The sequence below is a fragment of the Anopheles arabiensis genome, chromosome 3, assembly GCF_016920715.1.
Source record: "Anopheles arabiensis isolate DONGOLA chromosome 3, AaraD3, whole genome shotgun sequence".
NCBI classification, from domain to species: Eukaryota; Metazoa; Arthropoda; class Insecta; order Diptera; family Culicidae; genus Anopheles; species Anopheles arabiensis.
This window is the reverse complement of record NC_053518.1, coordinates 48,115,231-48,133,307: the sequence shown is the minus strand read 5'-3', so window position 1 is coordinate 48,133,307 and position 18,077 is coordinate 48,115,231. Positions and strand designations below refer to the sequence as shown.

Here is an 18,077-nt window from a genome sequence, read left to right as displayed (position 1 = left end):
ACTAATTTTATGAAGCAGATCCGAAGCGAAGGTGTAAAACTATGGGCAATAAACACCTTTGCCGGTAGCAGCAACAACTAACGCAGAAGGTGATAAAAGTTTTTCAATATACAATATACAGCTTGCAACTTGATTTTGTCTTTGTTTTTTTTTTTTGTTTTGCAACATCCCGTTTATGATCGCAAGAAAAACTCGAAGCTTACACAACTTTGCATCTGTTTTGCGTATTTGCCAGCTTGTTGTTATTATGCATCTTAATCTTTTACGCTGCTAGTTCCTCTTCGTGCATACCGAGGACAAATAAATTGTCCCAAGAGTACTTAGAGAAATAAACTGGTTGTGTTTTTTTTGCTTGGACGATGTGCTCAACAGAAATGGTAGGAGGGAGCTGATGAGCATTTTTTTATTTACTACCATCAGCTTCTCCTATACTAAGTGGAGGAAAAGTTTTCTTCGAATCCCATTTGCAGTGTTTTATTTAGTTTATGCTTTTAATTAACTGTACCTCCCTAGCAACTGTATTCTTTCGGTACACGTGTAAACCTTGAGCTATTTGGCATAATGTACAAATGTCCCGCTTTGAATGTTTTGTTGTGTAAGCATCGGGGATGAATGGGACCATGCAATAGGGGACGAATGGGCTAGATTTGCTTGTAATAAGCCGGCGCTGGTTCCCAAAAAGCATGTTCAGCTCAAGGTCCGATCGAGTAAAATTGTATTCATATTGGAATATATTTACTGGATTTTTGTGTTTTATTGTTTACTTGTATTATATACTGTCTTCAATGCAGCCACGCAGTTTGATTTAATTGTTAAATTATACATGTTAATGTTCGCCGTATGGTTCGCCGTTCGGGGCTTGAACCCATGACGGGCCCATGTTGTTAAGTCGTTCGAGTTGACGATTGTATCACAAGATCGGCTTCAAACAATCCTATACCGGATTAAAATATCGAATATACAGTCCGTTCCCAAGGTACGCGAATTCCTCGGGAACGCATATACGACGTAAGTAAGTCGAATTTCAAATTTTTCAGCTCAGATACATTCGATTATTCGGTTTTTTTCTTATTAAATTTGGAAATTTAATACACTTTATTATTTATTTGATACGATTCTTCCAGAGAATATTTCTAGATATTAAGCCGATTCATTTTTTTAACAAACATGTAATTTATACTGCTGTTTACAATTCTTGAAACTTATTGTACTCAATTGACATTTCTCTGTCAAATTTAGCATTGAATGTGTAAAATTTAGAAAACTGCGTGTCTCCGAATTCGCGTAGAGCAGAGGTCTCTAAACTACGGCCCGTGGCAACTTTGGAAAGGTCAAAATAAATAGTTAATTTTTGTAACTTTTTTTGAAGAAAATGAAATTGTTGCTTTTCAGAGACGTAGGCAAGCAATAGAAGTTTTGTACATTATGTTAGTGTTTTCTTATAAAGAAGAAATTTAAACGTTCGCAATAACTACAGACAACGGAAAAATGGCCCTTAACTCAATTATATGTGAAGTAATTCCGCCCGCGAACTGAAAAGTTTGTAGACCCCTGGCGTAGAGAACAGCGTAACTCAGGAACAGACTGTACATGATCGCAGGTTTTGTGAGTCCTTTTCAAACTGACTTTTTTTAAACATGCATCTAGCATATGGATCGGCAAATATTTCATATATAGAGCCGGATTGATAAGATTCATTTGGAGAGCACCGATTTATTTATAATTTTGTCCACATAAAACCAATTACCATAAGTTATGATGTAGCTAATTCATCCAGCTAATTCAGTGATATATTAGAATTTATTCATTTAAGTCATCTGGCTTGCTACAAGGAACTGATTACAAGGCTGGCTAAAGGTATATCAGTAAAGAATACGTGTAAATTTTCGTTATTTAGCTCAGAAAACCATTTGATTCGATACAAAGAGTGTTGGCTGACAGGATCTCTAAATTCTCTATTAAATCTACCAATGCCATTCAGATTTATCGAACATATTGACATTGAATTATTGACCAGATAAGAAAGTAATTTAACTTATATTCGTCGAAGCCGTGACCATGAATCCATGAAATGAATATGCAAAAATCGATCTATGAACGGAAAAGTCTATCAAACATAGACACAACCAGAGAACAACAATAAAAATGTGGCAAACGCGTTGTATCCTAATTGTAAAAAATGATTTTTTAACTTTATTAAGGCTCAAGTGTATGGAATGACAACGATAAATTATTTTTCCACATTTTCCACACTTCCAACACCAGTTTAACTAGCGTTTGAAAAAAATTCAAAGTTGTTTCAGAAGAAAATAGTGATCTAATCTCATATGTATACCACCGAATTTTGCACGGAACATTCTTTATTATTATTTTTTAATGCTGAAAACACTTTTTACCACATTAATGATGTCACATGTCAAGTAATGCGCATCATACGTCGATTCATTGCTCATTTCATTTTATTTTTTCATTTGTCTAATCTTTTGTGAAAGTAGAGTGAATGACGCATGATAACACTGAACTTCTGTGCCAAAATGAAGTACACCCAATTAGCGTATTTCATCCACAGCCGTTTCGTGCTTGAAATGCAGTGCTTGATCAGGTATATTACAAGTTTACGCCAACCAACTAAAAACACATATTCAGTCCATTCCCCCATTAGAATATTTCGTGTCGAACGTCTTTTCCTTCTCCAAAGTATGATGCAAATGTATACTCAAAGCTGCCGCTGCCGTTAGCTTGCCATCGGCTAAGTGCTTCATTTTAAACATACACAACACTGCAAACAAAATAACACCAACCACGATCAACTGAACTGAGTTCAGGGGCACCAACAAAAAAAAACCAAAGCCTAACCTGGCTCATTTCCATCGGCTCCGGTACTGCTCGGATAATTTATTTTTAGCTTTTCCACACACATGCACACAGCACACAGACATATCGCACACCTTTATCCCATACGGGTTATGCTCGCATGAGTGGCAACAATTGTATTTTCCATGCTTGTTGTAAAGTAATTTCCATGCCGATAGCTGAACTGTGAGTGGTACGCTGAAAAGTATCAGATTTCCCAAAGTTGTATATATTTTCCAGGAAAATTTATTCAAATATCAACACCACGTTAGAGCTACCAATGATTGCTGAACTATTTGTAAATGCAAGCAATCAATAAGCACATACAAAAGCATAAGATGCGATAATAATAAAGAAATCCCATCCCAAACCTTTACAACTTCGTTTAAACTCGGCTCGGCTGTGTGTTGACTCATTTTCGGTTGTGCATTATCGGAACAGTGTCGTCATGTGCCGAAGCATTTAAAAAAAAACAAGCATGCCCTCAACCGAAGTCGAAGCAACACTACCATGAAGAAAGAAACAGTATACACCACAAACGCTAGATCAAGCAAAGATTACACTTTCGTTGCGGTTGGCGTTACGCCGTTGCCAGCCATTCGTCGGTCGGTTCGGTCGACCGTTTTGGTCCTCTCCCCCTATACCAAGCCAAAAGACGCCACAGCCACAGTAGTTCCATTTTACACTCCAACGCAGCTGGAAGCAGCCATGCCCACCGGCAGCAGCAGCAGCAGCTACACGTGCCGCAGAGCTACAAAATGCACGTGATGATCGTGAACCTTACTTTAACAAGCAAATAAACGGGCGCGTGTTTGGTTTGGTCGGTGCAAAAATTCGGCGCTGCATCTTCACGATGCGCAGTTAGTGCAATTTAACTTATTAGCAAAGTTTTGTTTTAACGTACGCGTGGTGTTTGAATGTTTAACTTTTCCTCTGACAACGCGCCAACCATTCGCCGTCGGTATTGCGCAAGTCCGGAGTGTTCGATGCGAGTGCCAAACACAAGCGATCAATTGCGAAACAGAGCAAGAGAAAACGCAGAAGCAGAGTGAGAGCAAAACAATGCAGCACCGTGCATGCCGTAGTGGCGAGGAAAACTTCAAACGCAAACCACCGTGTGTCGTGTAGTGTACGGTGAAAGGTGTGTGCCGGAAAAATCTATACCGCGGTGCGTCCACCGTCCACCGCAAGCCATCGGTATTGATGATGGTCGTTCGCACTATCAAAGCAGTCCTTGAAAATGTTGGACAGCCGCGCAATTTCTACAGCAATCTGAACCATCTGGTTGGTCCGCGAGTGTTGCTAAATGAACCGCGATCGTGGCACATCGTTCGTCAGGATGTTGTTGAACGGGAAATCCTGCAGTACTTTCAGTGATTGTGTGTGTTTTTTTCTTAATTGGTTGTTTTTGGCGTACCAAACGCTTCTGGCCACCATTTCCATTTAAGTGCTAATGAAACCGAAAGCATTCGTGACGGTGAAGCTAACACAACAGCGGCAAGTGATTTATTCAGTGGGGTGTTTCTGTGCAAAGGAAAATCACTTCACCCATTTGACAGGTCCTGTGAGCGATGGGCAACACACAGGCCCAAGCGGGCGCACAGCCAAACTCGGCGACAGCTGAGCAGCAACCAGCGCCAAGGTCGTCGTCCAAAACACCGTCTCTCTCCAAGGGTCGCAGCTTTATTAAATTCGGCAAACGCAAACAGCTGCTGATGGAGCACGATGGTCACGTGCTAGTCGGAGGGCGGGTTGGCCTAGAGGACGACGGCATAAAGCCACACGACCTTGTCGCCGCCGCTACCGCCGACGCGGAAGAGGATGGCTTTTCGAACATACTGCTCGATGCATCTGCTCAGCTGGACCGTACAAACAACTCACGGCGTGAGCAAAATGGGAGCGCCAGCGAGATAGCTGAGAAATCAGCTGATACCAATGACCGCGATGAGGAAAAGGAGTTTGATTACATCCAACAGCAAGGTACGTATCGTTTGTTTGTGTTGAATGGGGCGTGCGGTTGGTTTACATACGTCCCTCACTTGATGAACTGCTGCAAATGGGATTGTGTTACATTTCATTCTCTTCCAATACTTGAGCTTGTACTACTTGAGTTGATTACAAAATATGGCTCGTTGTATGCATTTGACTTCCTTAGGAAATTTATACGGCAAACATTTTATTTCGTGGAAAACGTGTAGCACGTTACTGCATCCACGTGGTAAATAATACTCGCGTAGTACTTGCTTTTACGCCACGGTTGACTAAACACATGTCGCCTATTGCGCTTACTTTAACATTGTCGTAGAAATGGAGACAATGGCAATTCACACCGTGTCATGTTGATTATGTCTTATGAGATGAGTGTAAAATATTGCACTTGTAACATGATGTGTCTATCAACGGACTAGTACTCTTATCACTCAATGCAATCGTTAGGTAGGAACGTTGTTTATATTTATTTAGCAGTATTATTTAAATTCCCCATATCTGTATAAATAATGAAACTTTTGAATAAAAATCCTAAAAAGTGTTGTCAATCGTCTATCGGTCTATGCTGAAATGACATATTTGTGCAGTAATATGTGATAGTAGCAGTAATTAAGTAATAACTCGATGGTTTCGTGAATGTGCTTATTGCTTCAAAATTCATTCAAATAATGAAGGAATGTATTTTAAAATCTAATACATGTCTATTGATGAAAAGCTTGATTAATTTAAGTAATTTAATTAATTTATTTTCAAATCCTAAATTTAAAATATTTATCTACATTCTTATCTAAATTGTTAATTTATTTTAAATTTATAGCTATTTCCAAATGGCTAGAAGTTATTATTTTTCAAATTTTTGCTAAATAATATAATTGGCCATTTTATTTTATTTTATTTTATTTCATTCCATTATTACGACAAATGTGTATCCGTATTTTCATACATATTCATATTGTTATTAAGTAGTATGAATGTAAAGAAATTACGACTCTAACGCATTGCTTCGAATTACGAACATTTAAGGCATTTTTGTCATGATATGTTTGCTTATCTGCACAATAATTCGAATTTTATCGGTCATACCTCTGCATAGCTCACTTAACAATCGCAACCATTCAAAATTTTAGAAAAAATAAACATTTCCAATAATTATACTTAACATATTACAAAAAAAACATGAAATTACAACAATATTTTGATTCATATTCCAGACACTTTACAGCTCATGTTTCAAATTACGGTACGCGAATTGAAGGTTTTTCCCCTACGACTTGCATCAATGCATTTGTCACATACATCTTCAAATATCATTGTTTTATTGTTGTTATCACCGTCTAAAAAATATTTGTATGCAACTAATCTGGATTTACTTCGACTGTCCGAAATTTAAAACAAGATAATCAAAACATTTGTTCCGAATTTCGCACATATTTAAACAAGCGTTTTATTGAAAATCAGAGCACAATATAATAAAATACTGTTGTTATTACGTTGATAACTACCTCTACAACGGTTTCGATGCACTTCAATGCAAATGGACCAGATTATTAGGAATTATCGACGCAATTGCTTTGGATTCGGTTTGAAATAAAACTGCCAACAATGCCTTGTGGTTTACATACGTCCCTCACTTGATGAACTGCTGCAAATGGGATTGTGTTACATTTCATTCTCTTCCAATACTTGAGCTTGTACTACTTGAGTTGATTACAAAATATGGCTCGTTGTATGCATTTGACTTCCTTAGGAAATTTATACGGCAAACATTTTATTTCGTGGAAAACGTGTAGCACGTTACTGCATCCACGTGGTAAATAATACTCGCGTAGTACTTGCTTTTACGCCACGGTTGACTAAACACATGTCGCCTATTGCGCTTACTTTAACATTGTCGTAGAAATGGAGACAATGGCAATTCACACCGTGTCATGTTGATTATGTCTCATGAGATGAGTGTAAAATATTGCACTTGTAACATGATGTGTCTATCAACGGACTAGTACTCTTATCACTCAATGCAATCGTTAGGTAGGAACGTTGTTTATATTTATTTAGCAGTATTATTTAAATTCCCCATATCTGTATAAATAATGAAACTTTTGAATAAAAATCCTAAAAAGTGTTGTCAATCGTCTATCGGTCTATGCTGAAATGACATATTTGTGCAGTAATATGTGATAGTAGCAGTAATTAAGTAATAACTCGATGGTTTCGTGAATGTGCTTATTGCTTCAAAATTCATTCAAATAATGAAGGAATGTATTTTAAAATCTAATACATGTCTATTGATGAAAAGCTTGATTAATTTAAGTAATTTAATTAATTTATTTTCAAATCCTAAATTTAAAATATTTATCTACATTCTTATCTAAATTGTTAATTTATTTTAAATTTATAGCTATTTCCAAATGGCTAGAAGTTATTATTTTTCAAATTTTTGCTAAATAATATAATTGGCCATTTTATTTTATTTTATTTTATTTCATTCCATTATTACGACAAATGTGTATCCGTATTTTCATACATATTCATATTGTTATTAAGTAGTATGAATGTAAAGAAATTACGACTCTAACGCATGGCTTCGAATTACGAACATTTAAGGCATTTTTGTCATGATATGTTTGCTTATCTGCACAATAATTCGAATTTTATCGGTCATACCTCTGCATAGCTCACTTAACAATCGCAACCATTCAAAATTTTAGAAAAAATAAACATTTCCAATAATTATACTTAACATATTACAAAAAAAACATGAAATTACAACAATATTTTGATTCATATTCCAGACACTTTACAGCTCATGTTTCAAATTACGGTACGCGAATTGAAGGTTTTTCCCCTACGACTTGCATCAATGCATTTGTCACATACATCTTCAAATATCATTGTTTTATTGTTGTTATCACCGTCTAAAAAATATTTGTATGCAACTAATCTGGATTTACTTCGACTGTCCGAAATTTAAAACAAGATAATCAAAACATTTGTTCCGAATTTCGCACATATTTAAACAAGCGTTTTATTGAAAATCAGAGCACAATATAATAAAATACTGTTGTTATTACGTTGATAACTACCTCTACAACGGTTTCGATGCACTTCAATGCAAATGGACCAGATTATTAGGAATTATCGACGCAATTGCTTTGGATTCGGTTTGAAATAAAACTGCCAACAATGCCTTGTGGTTTACATACGTCCCTCACTTGATGAACTGCTGCAAATGGGATTGTGTTACATTTCATTCTCTTCCAATACTTGAGCTTGTACTACTTGAGTTGATTACAAAATATGGCTCGTTGTATGCATTTGACTTCCTTAGGAAATTTATACGGCAAACATTTTATTTCGTGGGAAACGTGTAGCACGTTACTGCATCCACGTGGTAAATAATACTCGCGTAGTACTTGCTTTTACGCCACGGTTGACTAAACACATGTCGCCTATTGCGCTTACTTTAACATTGTCGTAGAAATGGAGACAATGGCAATTCACACCGTGTCATGTTGATTATGTCTCATGAGATGAGTGTAAAATATTGCACTTGTAACATGATGTGTCTATCAACGGACTAGTACTCTTATCACTCAATGCAATCGTTAGGTAGGAACGTTGTTTATATTTATTTAGCAGTATTATTTAAATTCCCCATATCTGTATAAATAATGAAACTTTTGAATAAAAATCCTAAAAAGTGTTGTCAATCGTCTATCGGTCTATGCTGAAATGACATATTTGTGCAGTAATATGTGATAGTAGCAGTAATTAAGTAATAACTCGATGGTTTCGTGAATGTGCTTATTGCTTCAAAATTCATTCAAATAATGAAGGAATGTATTTTAAAATCTAATACATGTCTATTGATGAAAAGCTTGATTAATTTAAGTAATTTAATTAATTTATTTTCAAATCCTAAATTTAAAATATTTATCTACATTCTTATCTAAATTGTTAATTTATTTTAAATTTATAGCTATTTCCAAATGGCTAGAAGTTATTATTTTTCAAATTTTTGCTAAATAATATAATTGGCCATTTTATTTTATTTTATTTTATTTCATTCCATTATTACGACAAATGTGTATCCGTATTTTCATACATATTCATATTGTTATTAAGTAGTATGAATGTAAAGAAATTACGACTCTAACGCATGGCTTCGAATTACGAACATTTAAGGCATTTTTGTCATGATATGTTTGCTTATCTGCACAATAATTCGAATTTTATCGGTCATACCTCTGCATAGCTCACTTAACAATCGCAACCATTCAAAATTTTAGAAAAAATAAACATTTCCAATAATTATACTTAACATATTACAAAAAAAACATGAAATTACAACAATATTTTGATTCATATTCCAGACACTTTACAGCTCATGTTTCAAATTACGGTACGCGAATTGAAGGTTTTTCCCCTACGACTTGCATCAATGCATTTGTCACATACATCTTCAAATATCATTGTTTTATTGTTGTTATCACCGTCTAAAAAATATTTGTATGCAACTAATCTGGATTTACTTCGGTTGTCCAAAATTTAAAACAAGATAATCAAAACATTTGTTCCGAATTTCGCACATATTTAAACAAGCGTTTTATTGAAAATCAGAGCACAATATAATAAAATACTGTTGTTATTACGTTGATAACTACCTCTACAACGGTTTCGATGCACTTCAATGCAAATGGACCAGATTATTAGGAATTATCGACGCAATTGCTTTGGATTCGGTTTGAAATAAAACTGCCAACAATGCCTCCGGTGGTGAACTGACCGACAGAAAATATTTAGTTATTTATTGTGGCATCAGACACAGCGCCTTTATAGAGTCAGACACATATTTAATTGATTCTATAGCATTAATACAGCCGTGCAAAATTAAAAATAGGCATGACCAGGAATTTGATGTGAAGAATATGTCCGGCGTTGGAAGCTGTTCGTAATTTGAATCAAAATACGGTACTGAATGAATGTAGTTTTGGTTGTAGAGTCCATCAGTAATAATTTAGTCATATCATCATGAACAGTACAACGTATGTGGTAATAGCACATTTAACGATCAGATGAACCACGCCCTAATTTGTAATATAAACATAAATTTAAATATGTAAACGATTCATTATTAATAAAACTATTGTAGACATAAATCTGACGTGCGATGACTAAAATTTGTTGAATAATTTATCATATCCTCGTAAATATACAAATAAACGATGCGGATTAAAAGTTATGATTATCCATTACATATATCTCCTGCACTCATTAATATACCTGCATTTGCTTTGTATTGTCGCCAAATGTTATGTTTCCTTATGTAATGGGATCCTGGGATCCTGGGATCCTTATGTGAGTTAACAATTCATAGTTAAATAATGCGGATAGTATAAACATGTATTTTTCCAAATCTTTATTTTTTAAGTTTTATTTCTCTTAAGATCACTTTTTCATTTTGTTAGATGTTAGTTACAAAAAATATGTAAATTAATACAACTAATGAAATAATCAGTGCTGCGTTACCTTCACTTCGACCCCTGGTATCATAAAAATTTACCTTATATGAAAACATTTGCTTTTATTCCTTTTTCTTAAACATAATCAAATGCGGATTTAAATCGAATAATCAGCCTCCACCAACAACAAATCGCTGAACCATGCGGACGATGCTTTGCGATGCGTTGATGACGCAACTGACAAAGCTCAAAATCAAGCAACACAACCCATGCCGGTCGCTACAACGATGACGACACCTATGACAGGGGGCACCACGACGAGCGCCAACCGCTCAAGCGCAGCTTCTTCCACGCACCCACCCTGCGATCGCTGTAAGTCGCTGACCTGCTTAGGACCTGCACACACTCACAATGCTCCACACCAAGCGCAACCGCACCGTACATGTCTGGCCGCTGACGGTTCTAGCGCCGGTCACGTTAGTACGCTGCTGCTCACCACACCTACCCGCGAATGCAACGCGAACGCACCAATACCAATACAACGACAGGGTAGCGGCTTGCCGGTCGAGACGCATTCCGTTTCTATAACAACAAACGAAACAGAACCCCCCACCCAGCCAGCCCAGCACAACAGCCGGGCGGCATCGTTGCGTCTACGCAGCAAACCAGTTCCAGCCACGGACAACACGTACAGCGATGGTTGTGGTGGTGAAGTCGGCCAAGAGCCAGCGAACCCGATCATTGTCACTACCGACTCGTGGAAAAGGGCCAATTCGCTCAATCAAACTCCAGCCGCGCGTGAAAGCCAACCTTCGTCCGATTCGTGCGGCGCGGCGTTACGGCGCAGCAAAGGTTCGTGGTCTACGGTGTCTCATAATTTTTCTCCTTTCGGTTCACTGTTCAGCTGTGTTTTTAGAATGAATGCAACAAGTTGCAACTAGTGTTTACAATGAGATAGCTTAGCATTTGATTCGTGAAGTGTTTCCGTTCTGTGTACGTCGCCCGTTCCACGGAAGGGATAGAGAGCGAGCAACAGATACTGCTACATAGATTATGTTTGTGTACCGTTACTTTCTAATAAGGGACCATTGCCATTGCCAAGCAGCTGCCCCCGCACCAATGTGTGGGGCATCAAGCGGTGTTCAATTGTGAATTCTACATTAGAACCGCCTACGAAATTAGATCATTCCGTATTGTTTCATCGTTCCGTTCCTTCGAGTCCCGCAAAGATCGAGTTAACAAATGCCAGGCTAAGTGAGCTAAGTGAGTTTTGGATAGCGAAGAGAAAGAGAGCAACGTTGCCAACGTTACACACATACAGCACTCATTGATGGAATCCATGAATGAAGCAACGAAAAGAACGGAGCGATCAGTACAGGGCGTTCGTCGAAATTACAACGCAGACCTATTAGTGTTTACCAGTTTGCCGTTTTCCGTAGTGGTAGTTCATTCTCTTTCCAATTGCAGTTCGGTATGCGTATGCGTGTAATTTTGCATTACCAGAACCAGTAGAAACGGCATTTGCCACTTCCATGTACAAATACACACGCATTTGGTCATTCGTTACATTCACCAACAATCGAAAAATTTATGGCAAACATGCATTTACATCGTACATTGTAAGTTAGTCTGTTTGTTTAGTTACTTATGTATGAAAACGCTTGCAAATCTACACAAGATGCACGTGATACACTGTCCTAGAAGCTTCCTACCCATTTGTCACACTGTTCACAATGATATCGATCTTTTTTATAGATACACCAAATGTAATACATTTACGTGAGCGTACCACATCGTCAAGTTCGGATTCGATTTTTACCGATCCAGCCTCACCGCAGGGCGCTTTTGCGACAGAAATAAATGAAGCTTACTATTCGGAAGAAAACATCTGCGATCTTGCTGAAGCGCCCACGACGACCACAAACATCAAGTCGGCACTGACGCAGCTCACCATCTGCTGGAATGATCCATTCACTCTCAGTGGCAGCGACATCGAGCGTGAGGAACGTCTGAGATCAAAGCTAGTAGTGTGCAACAATGTCTCCAGCATCAGCGTTCCACCCAGCAACGAGTCGTACTCTAGCAGTGAACAATTGCATGGAAATCTGCACATCGTACACAACGTGAGCACCGTCTGCATAGAATCGGAAACGGTCGTGGATGACTCATCGGAATCAATTTCACCACCCCCGGAGGAGAGGATGGAACGCAAACGAGTTCCGCTGTCCCATAGAAGAGGGACCAGTGCGACGGTAGCAGGTAACAATGGCATCGCAACAACGACAACGACAGCGACCGGAACTCGCTTACCACCAACCAATGGGAAACCTACGAAAGTGCTGGCTAAATCTAGCCTTTATGTAGGGACCAAGCTACCCGTGCTAACTGACCGAAAGGGCAGTGCCAATAACTTTGCGGGGACGGCTCCTGCCAACCGTGTCGTACGGCCGTCTTATGTTCCGGAAAAGCTTAACTTTTTCTCGTACGAAAAGTTTGAAGGTAAACCACCTCTGCAAGCTGCCTCTACCGTGTGACTGTAGTAGCATTTGACATTTTTTGTTACTCATGTATCGCCTATAGTTTGTTTATTATTTAAGCTAATCATAATCATGTTTGTAAATCATACGGATCGTTAGTTTTAGCAAGTCGTGGAAAAAACGCAACCATAATATGTTTCATGCATGCAAACGTTTTTTATAATGAATTTAAACGCTGGCGTAATAAGTGCAAGTGGTAGGAGAAGAAAATATACTATCATTTTCTTATCATTTCTGAAGTCTTTGTAACAAGACCGCATCACATTGTGCATGTCCCATCACCTTATCAGTGGATGTCACGCCGTTGATATACCACCTATTATCATAGACATCAAGTTCCTTTCGCAATAGAATGATGCGATTTCCCCCCACTCTGCTTAATTCTACTCATACGACGCACACACACACAAAAAACACATTAAATTCATTTAATAGTTCATCAGCAGTTAATATAATATTTTTAAGTTACCTATATATGTACACACTGGAGCAGGTGATATGGCATTAATCTATTGCTATTCGTTTTAGGGCACATGCTAATGAACTGGCTGTCATCGTCTCTACCGTCAAATATACCGGGAGTTAACGAACAAGACCTGCAAGCGTTACTGTTTCAGTACTGCACAAATCTGCTGGTTGCCGGAGTTATGAAGCAAATACCAGACAAACATGCCCCACCACAAGATACTTTTCGGGTAAGCGGTTTTAATCTAAGCTTCATATTTGCATCAATGTAAGCCAACAATATTGTCACAACAGTTACTGTAGGTGGAAATGTCCGTACTTTGTAGACAGAAATGTATGTCTGAATGGGCCCATATATTTGCTCAATTTTAACGACAACTGTTCACTCGTAGCAAAGAGATAAAACGCAACACACATACTAACGAAATGATAACGGCAGGTGCTGAGAGACAAAATAAAGAGAGCGTTGTGACAAAAGATAAGCAACAGATCACGATGCGAATACTGGTTCAATGTAAACAAGCACGTTCAATGCGAGTGTAAGAGCGGTCGTTTCGGATCTATGATTTCTTTACGTGATATACTTTTAAGTAGCAATTGGTGGCATATTGAGCAGTGTCTTATAACATCTTATCATAGTACGGTAGTGTTGTAATAAGCGGGATCGATTCCGTTTATTTATTGTGCTAATTCTGCTTCCTCTGACTGATCTTGCAGACCAATCTCATGTACCAGTGGACGCATACTGAGCCTCCTACCCCGACGCCTGTGACGCCTGGGCGGCTCGAGCCACACGTCATTTGGCCACATGCCTCGGCCACAACAGCAGGCCCTGCAAAAAGTGCCAACCACCAATCAGCTAGCACAAACACCGAAAACGGTACCAACCACATGGACACGAGCCACGATCCGAGCGATGATCGTAAGGAAAGCGACTTCCAACAGCTGCGACGCCGGATTGCAAGCTGTGAAACAATCAATCAGCTTAAGCGCATTTTACAGGAATTATTTTTCAGCGACAGCAACTTACCGACTGCTGCCGACATCATGAAGCATCAGAGCTTCAGCGATAATGCAATGCAGTTGCATAGCAATTATCAAAAGCTACTGCAGGACCTCCTCAATGACACGGATTGCACGATATATGATAAAGGCAACGCTGAGCTGCTAAACGAATCCGAAAGTACCGTGTTCGATGCATGTTCCAGTACGCCGACAGCGAAGGCCAAACTCCGCGACAACAACCATTCGTTCGACGGAGCTCCAAGCCACAATTTACCGCTCTCTCCAAGCTTTCCAACAGTCACAGAGGGTAAACTACACGCACAACATATTCAGAGGCGAAATACGATTGAATGTGATACGCCAACGAATGCACAGCGAACATTCCTAAGTAACAGTATTACTACTAACGAACTGAGCAATCTTTCCGAACATGACACCACGTGCTCCTCCAACGAAGGGAATGTGCCCAACGGAAAAAGCAGCAGCAGCAGCAATGAGCCGTATCCTTGCCGCGTGTCTAATTACGTTTGCTCTAGCTGCGCGAAATCGCAGCCACCGGCGAGTAGCCCACTGTCGACGGCCGCAGAGCAATCGGATACCACGCCACCCGTAGATAGCTTAAAGCGTACATTAGTCACACGAGAAACGCAAACCGACCCGAGTAACAAACACCATTCCCAGGACGAAACGGTTCCTACAGATCCTTCTGATGTTAAACCTTCCTTGGCACCACCACCACCACCGCCTCCTCCACCACCACCTATCCCATTTAACAGTGGAGTACAACAATCGTCAACTCCTCCGCTTCCACCACCTCTTCCCCCTCCTCCACCTCCGCCACCTCTTCACGCATTCCAAGGAATAGCACCACCATCACCTCCTCCACCTCCACCACCACCGCCTCCACTACCAATGACTGGCGACGGTGCCAAATCTTCCGTTCCACCTCCACCTCCACCACCTCCTCCATTGGGTGGAATTGGCCTCTCTGGGGGAGCTGCTGGAGCAGCTTCGGCGGGACCACCACCACCTCCGCCCATGGGTGGTAGTGCCCTTGGTCCCACTGGGCCGAACGGAGCAGCACCACCACCGCTTGGACCAGGTAAATTAGCGTCAAGTGCCTCTCCTAGTGCGAACAGCAGTGGCCCTCCGCCACTACCACTACCCATACCAGTGCCCGGAGGATGGTATGCGGCGAATAGTAAGCGTTTGTTTTTGTTCTCTCAAACCTCAACCTTTTTACCCTTCAAAACTTTGGTTTTCACGTTTTTACTTACACATCTTTTTGTTTTTTCTTCGGTTTGCTAAAACCAAAAACCAAAAGTAAAACAGTTCGAATTTATGTATCTTTTGTACAATATTTTGCAATTGAGTAGATGCTCTTGTGCCTTTCTTATGCTTTATCTAAGCCTCTGTCCTTTTTCGATCAGTTTACTTACAAGACGCACCCACTTATATAGTAGTTGTAGTAATAATATGCTTTTCGGATATTTTCATCTTTTAGATTGTTTTCTAATACAGAAAATCGTCTGCTTGACGTGTACGGTATTATTTTTGAACTTGCACCCTTTTGTCTGGAAGTGACCCCTACCTTTCGTTTTTAGTATATACAATTTAAATTTTTGGGTTTTTCTTTTCAACACAATTGTATAGCTCCTCTTTTTTTAGGCTTTGATCCACAAAAAAAAACAAAAAGACTTGTCACGATAATTTAGCTAATTGTCTAAAGTCGCCCATTTAGATCATTGCACTACGGTATTGATACTCTCGTTTGGAAAAATCTCACCACTGCACATATTTGGCCCAATTTTTTGTAGATTATTATCATTTCCCCTACGCTCCTGTGTTTCTACCTTTACCTCTACTCCTCTCTGGTTATTAGGTCCTCGACTTTTTTTTAATTTCTGTTGGTAGTTTGTGTCTCACATACGTTACTCTATGTACATTGATTGGTGAATAGAAAATTTTAACATTTGCTTCCAATTACCTTTCCCCAGTTCTTCGTAAACAACCGGTTAACCCACCTAAACCGATGAAGCCTCTCTACTGGACCCGCATTCTGGCACCGAAAAGCAGCAGCTCTAGCAAAAACTCAAGCGTCATGTCGACATCGTTCAATGACGAAACCGATGGTGGCACGGCTTCCTCCCTATCAAGCACAACCGCTTCGGAAACGACTGCTGATGGTGTGCTCACGGCTCGGCTCGAAACGGCTTGCTCCTCGCAGCCGCCCTCGATGGAGGCCGAAAAGCGGCTTGGTTTATGGCAAGAGCTTGAAGAAACTAGTCTCGATAATTTGGACGAGTTCACTGAGCTGTTTTCGCGCCAAGTCATAATACCGAAGCTGCGGGAAAAGGTTGAAAAGCCGGAAAAGACCGTTAAAATACTCGACTGCAAACGATCACAAAACGTGGGCATCTTCGCCAAGAGCCTACACGTCGAGTGGGACGAAATTGAGTGCGCCATCTACCATTGCGACACGTCCGTCGTTAGCCTGGAAGCGATGCAAAAAATTTTAGAAATAAAAGCCAGCGACGAGGAGCTGATGCAGATCCGCGACTATGCAGAGAGCAGCCTGGCGAACAATAATAATGCGATCCCGCTCGATCAGCCGGAACAGTTCCTGTTGCGCATCTCCAGCATATCGTTCTTCTCGGAACGCATTTCGTGCATCGTGTTTCAGGCAGAGTTCGAGGAACATTATAAAGGTGTGTCGCGGAAGCTTAAAACCGTCAAGCAGACGTGCGAATTTCTTGTGGAAAGTGAAGAGTTGAAGCATCTTTTCTCGATCATTCTCACCTTGGGCAACTTCATGAATGGAGGTAATCGCACCCGCGGCCAGGCGGATGGATTTGGATTGGAGATTTTGAGCAAACTCAAAGACGTAAAGTCAGCCGACACCAATACGACGCTGTTGCATTTTATTATCCGTACCTACATCAGCCAGTGTCGCAAGAGTGGCATCATACTGCAGGAAATAAAGCTACCCATTCCGGATCCTGGCGATCTGGACAAGTCAGTGCTAGTGGACTACGATGACTGCCGAATGCAGCTTACTATGTTACGCTCAAAAACGGAAGGTAGGAACGCCAAGAACGCGTCCGTCTATGTGCGAGTGCTCATCACACATATTATTCACTACTTTCTAATTCCAGAGTGCCGCAGGACTGCAGATAGAGTCATTAAGGAATCAACGGAAGACCATCTTCATCCCTTCAAGGAGATAATGGAGGAGTTTATCGAGAAGGCTACCGCTCGCATCGAGAAGCAATTCTGCAAGCTGGACGAATGTTGTGAATGTTTCGAACGAACTATGCGCTTCTATCATTTTACGCCGAAGACGGGCACGCTGGAAGAATGCAAACCAGAAATGTTCTTCGAACTTTGGTTACCGTTCGCTCACGACTTTAAAAGCATTTTTAAGAAGGAAATGCAACATCACCTAAATGAACTGTAAGTAGTTGCAGCTGTAGATGCCGCTAATAATAATTACGAAACCAAAAAACAAATAACAATTTCTCTATTTGCAGATTAAAAAAGACTAAACGTCCATCAACGACATCGTCTGGTACGAAGCAAACCACAGCTAAAGCTAAACCCGGCTCACTGAAAGAGCGCATGAAACGGTTGATGCAAAATTAACGCATCGACTCGGGTTTCAAAATGTTTCAGATAACAAAAGCAAAACAACTGAAAGCTCCAATAAAACAGGATTTTAAGGTGAAAAAATGCTTACGAAACCTTACCTTATTAATGTCAATTATGC

The 18,077-nt window shown here is 39.8% G+C and overlaps 1 protein-coding gene and 1 long non-coding RNA gene across 5 annotated transcripts in view; one reads left to right on the top strand and one right to left on the bottom strand.

Annotated features, from left to right (window-relative positions):
• LOC120904672 overlaps nt 1-13,387 on the bottom strand; it is a 68,036-nt gene extending 54,649 nt beyond the window's left edge. Inside the window, exon 1 of the long non-coding RNA XR_005739803.1 lies at nt 13,311-13,387. This is a non-coding gene — a long non-coding RNA (uncharacterized LOC120904672). The remainder of the gene's footprint in view (nt 1-13,310) is intronic.
• Nucleotides 3,478-18,056, top strand: LOC120904668 (protein cappuccino). 4 transcript variants are annotated; one of them, XM_040314852.1, is made up of 9 exons: nt 3,478-4,350; nt 4,413-4,833; nt 10,479-11,156; nt 12,060-12,803; nt 13,370-13,536; nt 14,024-15,512; nt 16,309-17,391; nt 17,467-17,764; nt 17,842-18,056. In XM_040314852.1, the coding sequence occupies exons 2-9, from the start codon at nt 4,425-4,427 to the stop codon at nt 17,951-17,953; spliced, it is 4,980 nt and encodes a 1,659-aa protein (XP_040170786.1). In that variant the 5' UTR covers nt 3,478-4,350; nt 4,413-4,424; the 3' UTR covers nt 17,954-18,056. The 4 variants fall into 4 exon arrangements, with proteins under 4 accessions (XP_040170786.1, XP_040170787.1, XP_040170788.1 ...); XM_040314853.1 differs by having other exon boundaries at nt 3,480-4,833; nt 14,024-15,413; XM_040314854.1 differs by lacking the exon at nt 10,479-11,156 and having other exon boundaries at nt 3,486-4,833.
• Nucleotides 18,057-18,077: the final 21 nt, after the last annotated feature.

What these genes read in the sequence shown, in the direction of transcription:
- LOC120904668 (XM_040314852.1), top strand. Translation starts at nt 4,425, where the DNA reads ATGGGCAACACACAGGCCCAAGCGGGCGCACAGCCAAACTCGGCGACA. An exon ending in CTCGTACGAAAAGTTTGAAG is followed by an intron (nt 12,804 to 13,369) that starts GTAAACCACCTC and finishes TATTCGTTTTAG; the next exon opens with GGCACATGCTAATGAACTGG. An exon ending in CAACATCACCTAAATGAACT is followed by an intron (nt 17,765 to 17,841) that starts GTAAGTAGTTGC and finishes CTCTATTTGCAG; the next exon opens with ATTAAAAAAGACTAAACGTC.